At 36.8% G+C, this 15,581-nt stretch overlaps 1 protein-coding gene across 1 annotated transcript in view; it reads right to left on the bottom strand.

The window, feature by feature from the left end:
- LOC311616098 (utrophin-like) overlaps positions 1-5,376 on the bottom strand; it is a gene marked incomplete at its 3' end in the record, with an annotated part of 88,750 nt that extends 83,374 nt beyond the window's left edge. Inside the window, exon 1 of the mRNA XM_084907325.1 lies at positions 4,298-5,376. Coding sequence (XP_084763451.1) covers positions 4,298-4,579 — 282 coding nt within the window. The 5' untranslated portion in view covers positions 4,580-5,376. The remainder of the gene's footprint in view (positions 1-4,297) is intronic.
- Positions 5,377-15,581: the final 10,205 nt, after the last annotated feature.

Below are 15,581 nucleotides of genomic sequence, written 5' to 3' on the forward strand. Positions count from 1 at the left end.
CACTGGGGAAATACACAGGTGAGGGTAGGAGGCGGAGGGGGTTGCAAGCTACCTGTTAAAAGAAATATGTGAACTGTAAATGAAAACGAAATTGGAATTAGATTAAAGGTGGTAAGGGAGAAAGCAATTTTAGTAAACAAAATAGAGGTGAGGTAATCGAGTGTCTGTTTTCCCTGGTATATGTAACTTCTGCATGCTCATGCAAACCAAACGAAGCCCAGGGATGTCAGCTTAATGAACACCTGATTCAAACACCAGAAGGTAACTAAGAAAAATCAGTTTTCCTTCGCGATGATTTCTATGAGCCAAGCTTTGGCAGAGCCCACCTTTCCGGCCACTTCTCTGTCCTTTCAAACTCAGGGTGCTCTTGGGTTCCTATCACTTGCCAGACAGCAGAGAAAATCACTCCTCATTCAACTCTAAGTGCCTGAAGGCCTGGGCACATTCCTCCCATGGGCAGCAATTTAGTGGGAAGAGCAGGGACTAAAGGATAAGAAGGGATAAAGAAGGGACTGCTGTGGCTTAAGTCAGAAAGTCTCACAAGTCAATCAACAGCTTCTTGTTTCACCATGAACAGTGAGGTGAGAAGAATATGAAGAAAGAGCGGTGACCTAGAAGTCAGGTAAAGAGATAGAACACAAGAACACTGAATGCGTCCACAGGAAAGAGAGGACCAGAAAGAAACCACTAATCACAACCCAGCTGACACTAAGAAGCAGCCATCACAAGTCACAATGAGGATCATGTAAGGGGCTCAGAATGGCTTACTTATTGGAAGAGAAAGAGGGTGTGGGGGTAAAATAATTTTGAAAGGGCTTTCATTATTGTAAAAGTGTTGGTTTATATATACCAAAACATAGACATGAATGTTTTCCCTCTCAATGCAAGCAGGTCCGGGCACAGACTCTGCAGAGCTCTTTGAGAACTGAAATCACGGTGCCTGGTCCAATAGTGCTCAGAATTTAAAGAGGCAGCAGAGCAGGTAACCAAGTGCAGGCCCTTCTAAGAGCAAAGCCCTGCCTGACAGTGACTGCATGGCCCTAAACACAAGGCATCGGACCTAGAACAGAAATATTGCTGGTACGTCAGGCTTCCTTAGCTTTTGTTATCACAAAAGCACTGTTCATTGAAGAATGTAAACAGGAAAAAAAAATAATTGATATCACATAAAGAGAATCTGTTAGAATTCAATTTCCTTTCCCCCCCAAGCTGCTTTCAAACCTAAATCAGCATATATGGATCTGCAGTCATAAAATGACAGCAAATGGGGCTGGACAGTCATTAAATTCGATAGCACTAATAAAACCACATGAAAAGGGGGAAGAAAACAAGCTTACTTTTCATTGGCATACAGATGAAATGTTTGAAAAAAAAATATCCTTACACAGTGCTTTAAAAATATTGGTCAATGTCCCTAAGTGAACACACACTATATAAATTTATTTTGGTTCCATCACATTGGCATACAAAAAATGATGCCTCAGTCAGGAAAATAAGCATGAATGCTAAAATTAAGATAGAAACCTTCAGCTTCTTATAGTGGTAAAATAATATTTCTTCCATTTTTAAAATACATGCATACATAGTGTATTTCTTTATCCAGCAAATATATTCAGTCTTATTCTACATGTAATAAAAAAGGGAGACGAGCAAGACCTCCATTGCATACTCTGGTTCATACCCTGGTTAATGTCAAGGATTTTTCTGCCAAAAGTTTTTGTAAAAATCTGTAGTGTATTCTTATTCTATGGTGACTTTCTAGCTCAAAGGCCTCTTGCTCTATGGAGCCCTACCCAGTCTTCTCAAGTACAAATAATCACGATTCCTCTGGGCCTCCCTGGCTTGTGTTCAAGCTCACATTACAGCACTTTTGATATCTACTTTCATTACTTGTTTTCAAACGTATCTCTGCTGCTAGAGGGGGACATCTGTGATAGCAGGAACAGTCATAAACTGATGCATGCCCAGTATCTAGCAATGTATCTGGCAAACATCAGATGTAATATAGAAGTTTCCTGAATAAAGAAATGAACCGTGAGATACATAAATTTGTCTCTGGGCTAAATATGTTCAGCGGCAGTTAGTTCCTTAGGATTGGGCTGAATAAAGAGGTGGCCTGTGCTACTTGGTTTTACAGACCTCTGTTTCTTGATTGTATTTGTGGTCCACTGTTCATTTCACCACCAGCTATTAGGCTACTTTGATTCTCCCTCTAGACTTGGATAAACCCTTGGGGGTGAGGTTCCATTTATACCTGTCAAGTTCAGGTGACAGACTAGACTGCACACAACTAAATGGGAGTATGGCAGGCAGGTGCACGCTCACTTAGAGAACTGCTACTTCTCTTTACTAAGAGACTGTATGGGGCCATGCATTCAATATTTGATAAAAATGAAGTCAACATAGGGGGCAAAGTAGGAGGGGAACTTGGAAATTAATTTTAAGCACTTGTACCAAGAGGTCAATTTCTCACATTAACTAGCTTCATAACACAGCAAGACCTTGAAGTTACAGTTTGCAGAAGGAATCTCAGATTGTTTTACCAGGGGAAATGCGCGCACACATTAAATTTTATGGTGGGTTGTCGCCATTTTAAAGATAATGTTCAAATTCATTATTTTAATACGTTTGCCTATGTATCTTGGTAATTCAGTTTAAGGCCCTAATGTTCAAACCCTTATGAGATTTGAATATAAGAATTACACTGGGTTAAACAAAGGTCAGAAGATACCTGAGGGAATTGACAAACCAACAAGAAATTTTACCTGAACCATACACTTTCAGTGATTCTTGTGTGGTTTCCCTTTCTAAACTCAATCATGCATTCTATTGGAGAAAGGGTGTGGAATGAACGATGAATGCCCTCACATAACTGAGAGGTCACATTGGTATGAAAATGAAGTGAAACACATTCATCTCATAATCTTTACATGTTCTAATTTAGCGTTGAGAGATTATGTCAAATTAATTCAACTTCTCTAAATAGTACTGTGTGGTTCAAAATAAAGTAAGTCAGACAGGTGCCTGTTAAAATGGATGAACTCTTTGCCCTTCTCCCTAAAACTTCTCCACCCGTCACTGTTCCTGAGTGGTACCCTCCCCACTGCATCACTAACTTTTCCCACTTTACAGGATCATTCCCATCAGCAAGGAAGCAAGTTCAATCAGTCCCCACCTTTATAAAACCATTACAGCAGTCCTCCCTCATCCACTGTATCACTTTACCTGGAGTGAACTGCAGTTTGAAAATATTAAATAGAAAATTTAAGAAATAGTAATTCATGTTTGAGTTATTTATCATATTCTCTTTTTAAGTAGAAAGAGAAAGTTTACCCAAATCGTAATTTGAATAACCTTATCAGAAAGCTTCAAAATGAAATAAATCTCATGGTCTTATCATTTTGCATTGAAGCATTATATTACATAGATAATACCACCCTTTAAAGATGTGTATGTTGGTGTTTGCCATTTTTTAAATAGGAATAACATTCTGACATCACATTAAAATACACAGGTTTAGAACTTGCATTGCATGTGGGGAGATTAAAATATATAACAGAATAACCTGATATGTAATATGAGAAATTAGTATGAAGGAATAATAAATGAATTAAAAGTCAATAAGGCAAAGAACTAATGCAAGGCTCTAAGAATTAATCTGTCAGTTGATAACATTTCAGTATATCTGCTTATCAGTGAGAAGTACACATTTGCACAAAGACAGAAATTTGAGCAGAATGAAAATGTAACTTAAAAAAAAGATCTAAGTTCAGAAAAAGAAAAAATAAAATGATCTTAAATACTACTATTATTTGCTATAAGACGAAAGTAAGAAAATAAGCTATTTTCTTACTACTACAAGTCCTTATTTTTTTCACTTTAATTTATTATAAAGTCTGTAATTCTTTGATTCTATGACTTTTAAATTTAAGATTTACATATAGTAAAAAAAAAATCCCCAATATAAAATATTAATATTTTAAAACTATTGGAAAGTTAGATAAATTTCATAATTACCTAAGAGCAATATTATGTTTCAGATGTAAGGTTTTTTTTAAACATTACATTTTTCTCTTCGTATTTAACTAAATACGAAGAGAAAAATTAATTTGAAATGAATGGAAGCAATTAATACAATTTAAAATAAATGTATAAATATTGAAATTTAGAAGTGGAGGTGGGGGGAATCTGTGATACTTGGTTCAACTGATATTTATCTAGAATTTTATTTTGAGTATTTATTTCACCAAAATCTAAATTAATTTTAAAAGATACCTACCTTATGTGGTCAACTTACTTTACAATAATCATATTGGAGCTGTAAGGCTGGAACATCCCCTCCGATAGGCATTTGTTGTTTGAGCGCTTCAACTCTCATATTCAGCCATTTGTTCAGTTCTTCTAGAGACATCAGCAACCCGCTCCATTTGTCAGAACTGGCCTCCAAATGGGCCCTGTTGAGAGATAATGCACATGGGCAGGTGGAATGTAGTAAAACAATACGTGTGCTCTGGAGAACATCTGCCCTTGGTCTCTTGAAGATCGAGTGTCTCAGGAGCGCCAAGATGACACGAGTCATGAACTGATAGGTAGGGCCAAGGCTATGGGACTTGGAAACAGACTAGAGATAAAGACTTTTATAGATAAAGTAAATACAGACACTTGGCAGTGAAAAAATAAAAAATTATCAATATCCACACCAAAAATGACAACTGAAGAAAAGATGGAAAATTAAAGGGAGGTCAGATGCTTAAATTAATGAGGAAAATAAGAGAGTGCCTAGCAGATCAGGAGGAAGCAGTTAGCTGGTGAGAGGGTGGACTAGTGGCTGTATTCCCTTCTAAGGAGAAGTTGTTGACAGATGGAGAAGCAATTCTTTGGACACAGTGAAGAGGCTGCCACCTCTCCCTGCCACCAGCTGTGTGGCAGGGCTCCTGTTCATCCAGTGTCCCATGGGTGCCATACTAGAAGTCTTTGGCTGACATTCTGATTGTTTGGTTCCCAATGGCTGCCAGGTGAGGAAAATGGACACATTAAACTTAAATTTAATTAAATTTAAGTAAACTAGGCAATTAAGGGGAACACCAGCTTTCAATTATAAAGAAAAGTGGTAGAAGAGCTTACAGAAATATTAAAGGCAGAGAATATTTTGTTCGCAAGAGAAGTCAGTGTTAAGGGTAGACCTTGCTTTAAAGGAATGAGCAGAAAGCCAGGCCAGTGTTTCTCAATGGTTAGTGTATCCTTATGAAATAGGAGATTACGGTTCGATTCCTGGTCAGGGAACATGCCAGAGTTGTGGGCTTGATCCCCAGTATGGGGTGTGCAGGAAGCAACCAATCAATGGTTTTTCTCTCATCGTTGATGTTTCTATTTCTCTCTCCCATCCCTTCCTCTATGAAATCAACTATATATGTGTGTGTGTGTGTGTGTGTGTGTGTGTGTGTGTGTGTGTTTAAAGGAATGATATCAAGTGCAAGATCTTGGTCTTTCCCCAACATTTGCTTTTGGATGTATGCTCAGTAACATGATCTCAGTTTATTCTAAACTTATATTCACCATCTATTAAAAATAAATCTAAAATATTCATGACTCTCAATAACATTTAATACTTGTCACAGAAGTATTTTCCCAAGGTCCTTTCCTAGTCAGCATTCTGGTCCTCAGATTCATCTTTATTTAATTTTGCTCTCTTCAAATGAAGACATGAATCATCAATTTTTGCCCTAGTCAGTTTGGCTCAGTAGACAGAGCTTCAGCCTGAGGACTGAAGGGTCCTAGGTTCGATTCCAGTCAAGGGCACATGCCCAGGTTGCAGGCTCGAGCCCCAGTAGGGGGCATTGCAGGAAAGATGCTTTTCACAAACACTCTAATTTAATTCTTATGACACTCCTCTACGAAAATATCCCAGTTCTTATTTACAGAGAGAAAACTCAGCTAGAGGTCTGTGGCCTTCCAAAGTTTGTACAGAACTGCACTTGAGAGCATAAGTTAGCATCATCAATAACTTTGTGTGAGACCTTGGACCGCCCCTCTCTGAGCCTCAGTTTGTAAAGCTGTACGAATGGGCCTGCTGGTGGCCTAGAGCAGGCCTGAGGAACTCCCAGCCTCTGGGCACTGTAAGGCCCGAGAAATCATTTTGTCTGGCCCTGCCAAGGCATTAGGGGTGAGTTAATTAAACATTTGACCAAATATAGCAGGCTAATTTTTAAGTTGTTAATTTTGCATGGCCTGTAAATGATGGTATAAATATCCCAATGGCCCTTGGCAGAGGAAAGGCTCCTCAACCCTGTACTAGCAGAGAGTTCGATGGAGTTAAATGGGGCCTGTGTACAAGGTGCCAAACGCTGTCTCCGCTCTGTGGCAAACTCTCAACCAAGACACCCAAACTGCTATTGCTTCTTACCAAAACACACAAAATGATAGATGTTGTTATTCTATAAAAAACAACCAAAGGCCAAACAGTCATACTTGAATATTTTATGTTATAATATAGGCATACCTCACTTTATTGTGTTTCATTTTACTGTGTTTGACAGGAATTGCATTTTCTTACAAATTGAAGGTAAGTCCCTCAAGCCAGCAAAAAGATATGACTCATTGAAGGCTCAGATAATGGTCAGCATTTTTTAGCAATAAAGTATTTTTTAATTAAGGTACATAATGGATTGTTTAGACAAAATGCTATTGCACACTAAATAGGCTACAGTATAGTTTAAACGTAACTTTTAAATGTAGTGGGAAACCCAAAAATATGTGTGGCTTGCTTTATTGTGATGATGGATTTATTATAGTGGTCTGGACCCGAACCCACAATATCTCCAAAGTATGCCTGTATTGGACTTAAGAAGATATTAGGTTGGCCGTTCACAAAATATTAGCATTGTTCTAAAATAATACATCATCTACAGAGTTAAGATTAGCAGGAAAAAGTACCTGGAAACTTTTAGCCTACAATTACCCACCCCAAAAAGCTCATTTATAAGACAGAATGTATTAAGCAAATTAGAAATTATCCATTAGTTATTAACCATCTCAGGAAAATAACTTCAAAATAATTTTAAAGCAATATATAGCACATGTATAATGTTGAACTTTATAGTCACTGGAAAACTGTTTACAACCAGAAGGTACCCTAATAAAATCTGGGGCACTGTAACATAATTTAGCATAAGAACAAACAACAATACATCATATGTATCCTGGTACCTGGAAGAGTTGAGGTATTTATTATTTGCCAAGCACCGACACATATATGAGCACAGCACACCCTGTGACTAAGAACGACCTAGCAAGAGGATTACTAATGAAGATCCCAAGGTCCAGTCAGGAAATGAGCAAGTGAGAAGCCTGACCCTGAACCCCGATCTTCAGACCAGAAGTCCAGAGTGTTCTTTCAACTACTTCCAGTTCCTGCCACATGGTCACCGTATCACAATCAACAGTCAGAAATAAAAAGAGCAAGGCAAGTTTCACGTGTATCCTACTGCACAAAAAGTGGGACTTCATGGACAGCCTGAACATTCAGTTAGGAGGAGGGTTCTAAAATGCATAACATGGACAGTGCAGGTCTTAACTGTCAGTAATATCAGGCAACACGAGAACTCTGGACTTCTCTGATTGTATCTTTAAAAGGCCCTGCCCTAAATGTCTATCCTTGTGCCCTTAGCTTAGTGAGGCTCAGTCACCTTGGATGCCGATCCTTCACCTCTGCGATGATCGCAGCCCAACGTTGATTTAGGCGGTCCAGCTTGTCTTTTAAGGCGCTCCCATCCGTGGGGCCGAGTCTCTGGACAACCCCGTCCCAGGAGGCATTGAGGGCTGAAACACCGGGCTGGTGACTGCTGATGCTTTCCTCAAGTGCCTACAACAGAGGACAGCCCAAGATGAATTCTGACACTAAGTTAACATTTCCTGATGCAAGGAATCCCCCAGGTTCCCAGGCATTAATTTACATGCTAGACTCTAGCAGCTAGAGGAACAAAGTCATGGGATACATTATGTTCATGAAAAAGGCACTTAAAAAGATTTTCATTAAATTTCAGTAAGCGCACTACACAAAATCCATTTTGAAATCTCACCCACGCTTGTGGATGTCATACAGTGAAACAGGGTAATAAATAATATAGAGAAAATAGCAGCTGTTTACAACTGAAGCATAAGCATCAATCAGGTTTGATTAAATTGGATTGCTTAACTTTTCCCAAATATGTGCTTGAAAGCATATATCAAAAGGAAAAATAAATCCATATGCCCTTATGTCCTACCACAGATAGGTAAACTGCATTTTCTTGAGACATTGCTTCACTGGTCTCTAAATTTTTAAGCAACAGATTTAAAGAGAATATTTTAAAGTTAAATTTAGTCACTCATCTATATTTCTAAAAATAACATGTATATGAGAAAAAATAAATGTATTTGTTAATGCCTCATGAATCTTCTCCATGAAATACATTTTTAAAATATAATAAAAGAGAAAATATTTTAACAATGGTAAATTGAAATTTTGTTTGCTTTTCGACCATTATGTTTAAAGCCCTATTTTATTAGCAGAACTGATTTTGCTACTGTTATATTTTCCAAGACTGAATTAGACTTACATGAGCAGCTGCCCTGACATAGCTCACGAATAATTTACTTTTATAATAATTATCAAAAATACGAAGTGGCAATAAGTGCTAAGTACAGAAAACAGGGGTGAGGTATGCTGATATCTTTCTGCCTTAGTCTTGGGTACAAAATTTTACGTGTGTCATTTTAAATATATATATATATATATATATATATATATATATATATATATATATATATATTTAAATTTTTAAATGTACTTTTATTGATTTCAGAGAGGGAGGGAAAAGGAGAGAGAGAAAGAAGTACCAATGATGAGAGAGAATCATGGGTTGGCTGCCTCCTGCATGCCCCACACTGGGGACCCAGCCTGCAATCCAGACATGTGCCTTGATTGGGAATCGAACCATGACCTCCTGGTTCATAGATCAACTGAACCACACTGGCCGGGCATAAATATAATTTTTTTAATATTTTTTTTCATATTAGCCACTAAAGAGTATTTTTAATTAAATTTCACGAAAATTTAATTAAAAATGTAAATAATGTTTCCTAAGCCTTTATGACTGAAAAATAGATTTGGAATAAAATTTGCAGGTTGTAATGCATCTAAAAATTCATATATTTAGCTCTAACTTTTGAAATATATCTTAAATGCCACATACTAAAAGAATATGGCCCAGCCAGTGTGGCTCAGTGGTTCAGCATCGATCTATGAACCAGGAGATCATAGTTCGATTCCTGAACAGGGCACAACCCCAGTGGAGGGCATGGAGGAGGCAGCTGATCAATGATTTTTCTCTCATCAATGATGTTTCTATCTCTCCCTCTCCTCTCCTCTCTGAAATAAAAGAAAAAAGAAGAAGAAAGGAATATGGCAGTTAGTAGCAGATCTGCATCCTGTGATGGAGAGCACTCACCTTCTGGTGGGCCCTGGCTTTCTCACCATCTGGAGCCAAGGCATCAGCCAGTAACTCCTCAGCTTCCGTTGTCCACAAACCAAAGTCATTTATATCACAATGGAACTTTATCCATTCTTCCATAGACCTGTCAACATAACTAGAGGACAAAAATGAACATAAAATAGGTTTCCAAACTTTCCAGGACTGCTTTGAAACATTTTTTTCTAAATAAATTCAAATCTAATTTAAACTGAAAGCTTCAAAAATCAGTGAATTCACAACTCACTGCTCTAAGATCAGTTTTCGTAATGGATTACAGTTAATGATTCCTTTTAGAGAAAGGTGTCGTACCAAGAAACTGGCTCAAGCACCATCCTACCCCCCTTTCTTTCACATACATGCCTGCACACATACGCACACATACTAGGCAGCTTATTACCTGGAAAGACAGCCTTCTTCAGTTTGGAAAATCAAGATGGATTAGCTACAGGCAGTTAACCCACCCAACTTTAAACAATTAACATTTCTAATACCATGAAATGTCAAATATGATTACTCTATTCTTTTAGGGAAAAAATTATGGTGTTTTACTTCTCAGGTAGAACAAAACCCAAAATGCCAAAATACTTCAAAATTTCCTTTCCCTCCCTTATTCTCTGTGTGATGGACTGAATAGTGATCCCAAAACTCATGTGTTGAAGCCCTAACCCCTATAGTGACTATTTGGAGATAGGGCCTTCAGGGAGGTAATTTTTTTAAATGAGGTCTTAAGGGTGGGGCCGTAACCCCACACAACTGGTATCCTAATAAGTCAAGGAAGAGACACCAGAGATATCGTTCACTGTGTCCGAAAAAAGCAGAGAGAAAAAGACATGAAGGACACAGGGAGAAGGTGGCCAACCGCAAGCCAGTAAGAAAGGCCTCAATACAAACTAACCCTGCTGGAGCCTTGATCTTGGAGTTCCAGCCTCCAGAACTGGAAACAATAAATGTATGTTGAGTAAGCCGCCCAGCCTGTGGTGTCTTATTAAGGTAACTCTAGCAAACTAACACCCTCTGTGCAATGACTAATCCATAGTACAGTATGGAAGTGCCTGCAAAGCCCAGGTTAGGCAATGAGACAAAGGACTACTGAGTTGCCCATTTAATCCTCTCTCCTTTAGAAATAAGATAAAGTCAAAGCCCAGTGCTAGTCATATTTAGAATGTATAAAATAAGTATAAAAAAGGATAAGTTTTACTGCAGTCAGATCCTAAACACTTTCCTTCTGCCTTTTCATTTTGTTAAGTGGTGCTGGGAAAGGCTTGGAAGATACCCCTGAGATTTTAATATTAATAAAATTTTTACTCTATATAATAAAAAGATATTACTATTTTAAAAAATAATAAAATAATCCCTGACAACTCTAACTCTAAAATAATGTTTATTTTTCCTTCTCCCATGAACATAATTTTGAAAATGTAGTTAATATTTGTTAAGTGCCCATAGCAAGCAACATTCTATTGGGCATGACAAAATTAAGAGCACTTCAAACAGAATACTATGAAAAAAACATTAAAACAATATTTATCGTCTTCGGTAAAAATGTGCAGTAACTAAATAACAGCCACAATTTCAGCTTTGGGGATGCTGCAATAATAAAGAAAAGATGTTGCTAGAAAGGCACTCCAAAGACACTGAGAATATAAACAGTAAACCAAATAAATCTAAGCAGTATAGCCGTATATTAGAGAAAGAGAGAGAGAGAGAGAGACAGGAGAGAGAGAGAGAGAGAGAGAGAGAGAGAGAGAGAGAGAGAGAGAGAGAGAGAGAGAGAGAGAGAGAGAGAGAGAGAGAGAGAGAGAGAGAGAGAGAGAGAGAAATGTTCAACTAGGAGGCACTAAGTCATCACCTCCTTTCTGATCATGGTCAGTTCATATGGGAGGCAGTATGGAATTGTGAAGGTCTATGGACTTCCAGAGAGTCAAAGGACTCAAAATCCAAGCCTTAATCTAGAAACATACAAATTTGCTTTCTCAAATATTGCAACTGGCATTGATATCTTTCCCCAAAAACATTCACCACCTCAGTTCCTGGTTTCTGATGACGTTACCATTGCCTACCTGGGTCCCTAGGCTTGATACTGAACAGTCAGTATATAGAACCACCCACCTGGAGCCTTAATACAAAACATATTTAAAAATAAAATTCAGGTGGCTTAGCTATTAAATGATCATTTTAAATAAACAAAAATTGTTTTTAAAGGATACATAAATATTTAACTAATATCACACAAAAAGTAATTTGTAAGCATTAAACAAACCAATATCAGGAAGGAAAAAGACTCATAAAGTATAATTATGTAAAATTAAACCCATACATCAAAAAATACCGTTAACAAAATTAGACAGCATATGAAAAGCTGGGACTAAGCAATAAACAAGAAACATGAATAGGTAATATCCTTAATGTAGAAAAAAAAACTCTTACAAATTAATCAGTAAATAGTAATACCATAATAGAAAACTGAGCAAAGATATGACCTAACAACTGACAGAAGAAATAACACTGGGGCCATTAAACATATGTAAGAATATTGAAATGTCGCTGACAAAGAATTGAAAATCCATTGAGATGCAATCTTCACTATACAATTGGCAGAGGTCTGAAAGAAACAACAAACAACCTTTCCTTGTTAACAAGTGTTCGGTTAACTTTCACATATACTGTTGGCAAGAGTATAATAACCAATCTCATAATGCAGTGCAGAGCCTTAAGATGTTATTACTTTTAACAATTTAATCTTTATCTAATAAACAAGTCTAATTAGATAGAAGTATGCATAAAGGTATACTTAAAACAATATTCTCTAAATGCATACAGATGAATTTAAAAATCTATACAAATAAATATACCAAAAGGCCACTGAAAGATATCTTTTCAAAGATTATATAATCACACATAGGTGATTATAGGCTAAAACAAAACAAAACAAAACAAAAAAGATGAAGACCATGATGCCTAATTTTTGTGTATATGTCTCTAAAGTTTTCCGATGTACTTTTCTGTGTTAACTTTCTCTTACATGGTACTTTATATTGGGCTATTATTTCACATCTTATTTGCCTTTCTACTATATACCCAGTTACTGCCAAAAATCTCCTCGTGTTTTTTTTTTTTTAATTCCACCTATTAATAGGCTTGGTCAAAATCTAGAAAGACGGAGGCTCAAAATCATTTTACTTAACAAGTTAATTTTAAAGAGTTTGTGGTTATATATGGATTCCAATTATCTGTTCCTGTCTCTCACATTAATCATCAACATGTTGGGAAAGTGAACATTAATGAAAACCCTTAAGTTATTTTAAAGAAAATGGAGACTATTTAGATATTTAAAATTAAAGGTGCTTCCTTAAATTATTAAGATATTATGTTGCAAATGATCACCTACCTATATGTAATCTCTTTCCTCTTTCTTTAAGGAACTACACTCAACACAATTTATTAAATAGAGCCTCTTCCAAGGATGTGAAACATACTCTCATTAATCTTATGTACATGTGACCTTTGTCATGGCTCATGAGCTTATAGTTATTTTTTTAAATTAAAATTTAACTTAATTTACACATACCCTTTACGATCATTATACATCCTGTTGATTCCATTCCAGTTCGAATCTAAACGACCGAGTGTCTCTTGGATCTGAATAGCTTCAGGTCCAGAAGCTTGTGTAGTAACATCTGGTTGTTTCTCGTGAATGACTGAGATCTGCTCTCCGAGCTTGTCCAGTTGGACTTTGATATTCTACAAATATATTGCCAAACATTAACAAGATCCAGCAAAAAGGTAAAAAAGAATGAAATCACAGATGAAAAATGTATATGGTATAATACTTACTTAATAGATAATGAAATATAATAATTTTTACTAATCAAAACTGGAAACTTAAAAAAAATAATAATAATACCCGGTATTGACCAAAGCGTAAAGAACACTACATGATATCCCAATGGTGAGAGAGAAAAAAATCCTAGCACATGTCCCATGTGGCATTTGTCCAGAAATAAAAAAATTCTATAACATTCTGTACAGGTAATGAAGTGCTTAAGCTAAAATCATTTATGTTTTCATATATTTAAAATGCTAGTTTAAATGACAGAAATGAGCTGTCAATCAAAGCCATCAACTCTATCAGCAATTTTATTGTGACCTCATATCCTAGATAATAAAAGGCTAATATGCAAATTGACCAAACAGTAGAATGACCAGTCGCTATGATGTGCACTGACCACCAAGGGGCAGACCCTCAATGCAGGAACTGCCCTCTGGTGGTCACTGTGCTCCCACAGGGGAAGTGCTGCTAAGCCAGAGCCCTGAGCCAGGCTCATGGCTGGAAGTGCAGCAGCAGTGGCGGGTGGCAGGAGCCTAAGGATGTCCGAGGGCTCCCACACTGTGAGGGGGCGCAGGCTGGCTGAGGTACCACCTCTAAGTGCACAATTTAATGCAGTAGGCCTCTAGCATAAGTATAATCAGATTATATGAACAAGCCTTAATGATACTTAATAGTTTTGTGAATTAACTGAAAACTTCTAGATCCCTAATTAACTTACAATCAATATCCCATCCCAGACCCCAACCATTGGCCAATATTAAATCATGATAGGTGACAAGATTAATGCTGACATTTCATATCCAACTAGCAGTCCAGTTTATAAGAAGGCAATATGTTTTGTGCGGGTGTTTGATTCACATAGGGGAAATAATGAACAACATAAACTGAGGAACAAAAACAGACCCTGAGACAGGGAAGCATCGATCACACTGTCAAACCTCAGAGGGAAGGTAGGAGAGGGTTGGGGTAAGGGGAAGAGATCAACCAAAAGACTTGTGTGCATGCATGTAAGCCTAACCAGTGGTCACGGACAACAGGGTGGGTGGGGGCATAGTTGGGAAGGGGTTTGGGATGGAAATGGGGAATGAGGACAAATATGTGATACTTTAATCAATATAGAAATTTTTTAGAAGTTTTTAAATCAAAAAAAGTCTCTGAGGATGGAAAAAGTAACTGCATACTAAAAATCCACATCTACTTTTAAAAATTAAATTTTTATAATATTTCTTTGGTAAATACAGGAAAGGTTTATTGTTCATACACATTATTAAATCTTTGGTCCAAGATTTAAAAGCTACAGATCATCTAGGTAGGCACAATGACAAATTCCTTACATTATTTCTACATTAACTGCAGCGATTCAAAGGCCCTGCCTGGAGATTTACCTTCAGAACATTTTCCTGAACAGATAAGTCTGTATACAGATGACTGGTTAGGTCGGGAGCATTAAGTGATAACTCAGCATCGTTCATAGAACGGAAAAGCTTGTTAATCTCAACCAAATACTCTTGAGAAATAAGTGAGGCTTTAATTCCAGAAGCTAGTTGGCCTCTTCTCCTCTGTTGAATGGGAATTTCCTGTAAAATCATTAAAAATAACAATGTATATCTCTTAAAATATCCCCACAATTAACCGGGAAAAAAGCACAAGATTATTTTGTGGAAAAGTACAATACTTGGAACCAAATTTTTTAAAACTATATTTTGATTTTTTATATTTTTGCCCTGCTTTGCTATGCAAACCCTTATCAATCTCTATTCTAATTTTCGTCTGCAGCCTAATCTTAAACAGATATGTTTCGCTTTAGGACCAATGCCACCGAAACTCATTTAGCAAACAGGAAAGCATAACAGGTTCTTTCCTGAGTTACTGAGGACAGGAAAACATGCTGCAAATCATAAACTTCCATATGAAATGAAACATTTTAATATCATTATTATTTCACCATTTTTTAAATCTCACAATTATATTTAAGACCTCAGGGCCTCACTGTTAAAAATGTAACTAAGTTAAATAAGTATTGATAACATAACAAGAAATTTAATTGGGTTTTGATTAAAATAACATACAGTAATTCAATATACAATCTTGACGCTGGAGAACAATATTATAGAACATGAATATCCTACATAAAACAATAAAAGGTCCTAAGACCCTAACTTCAGAGAAAACTAAGCTAAACTGAGTGGACTACTTATCTGCCCTAATAATTCTATTTTCTGTGTCCTCTAATCAGAACT

Source organism: Pipistrellus hanaki (assembly GCF_964339955.1).
Source record: "Pipistrellus hanaki genome assembly, contig: scaffold_57, whole genome shotgun sequence".
NCBI classification, from domain to species: Eukaryota; Metazoa; Chordata; class Mammalia; order Chiroptera; family Vespertilionidae; genus Pipistrellus; species Pipistrellus hanaki.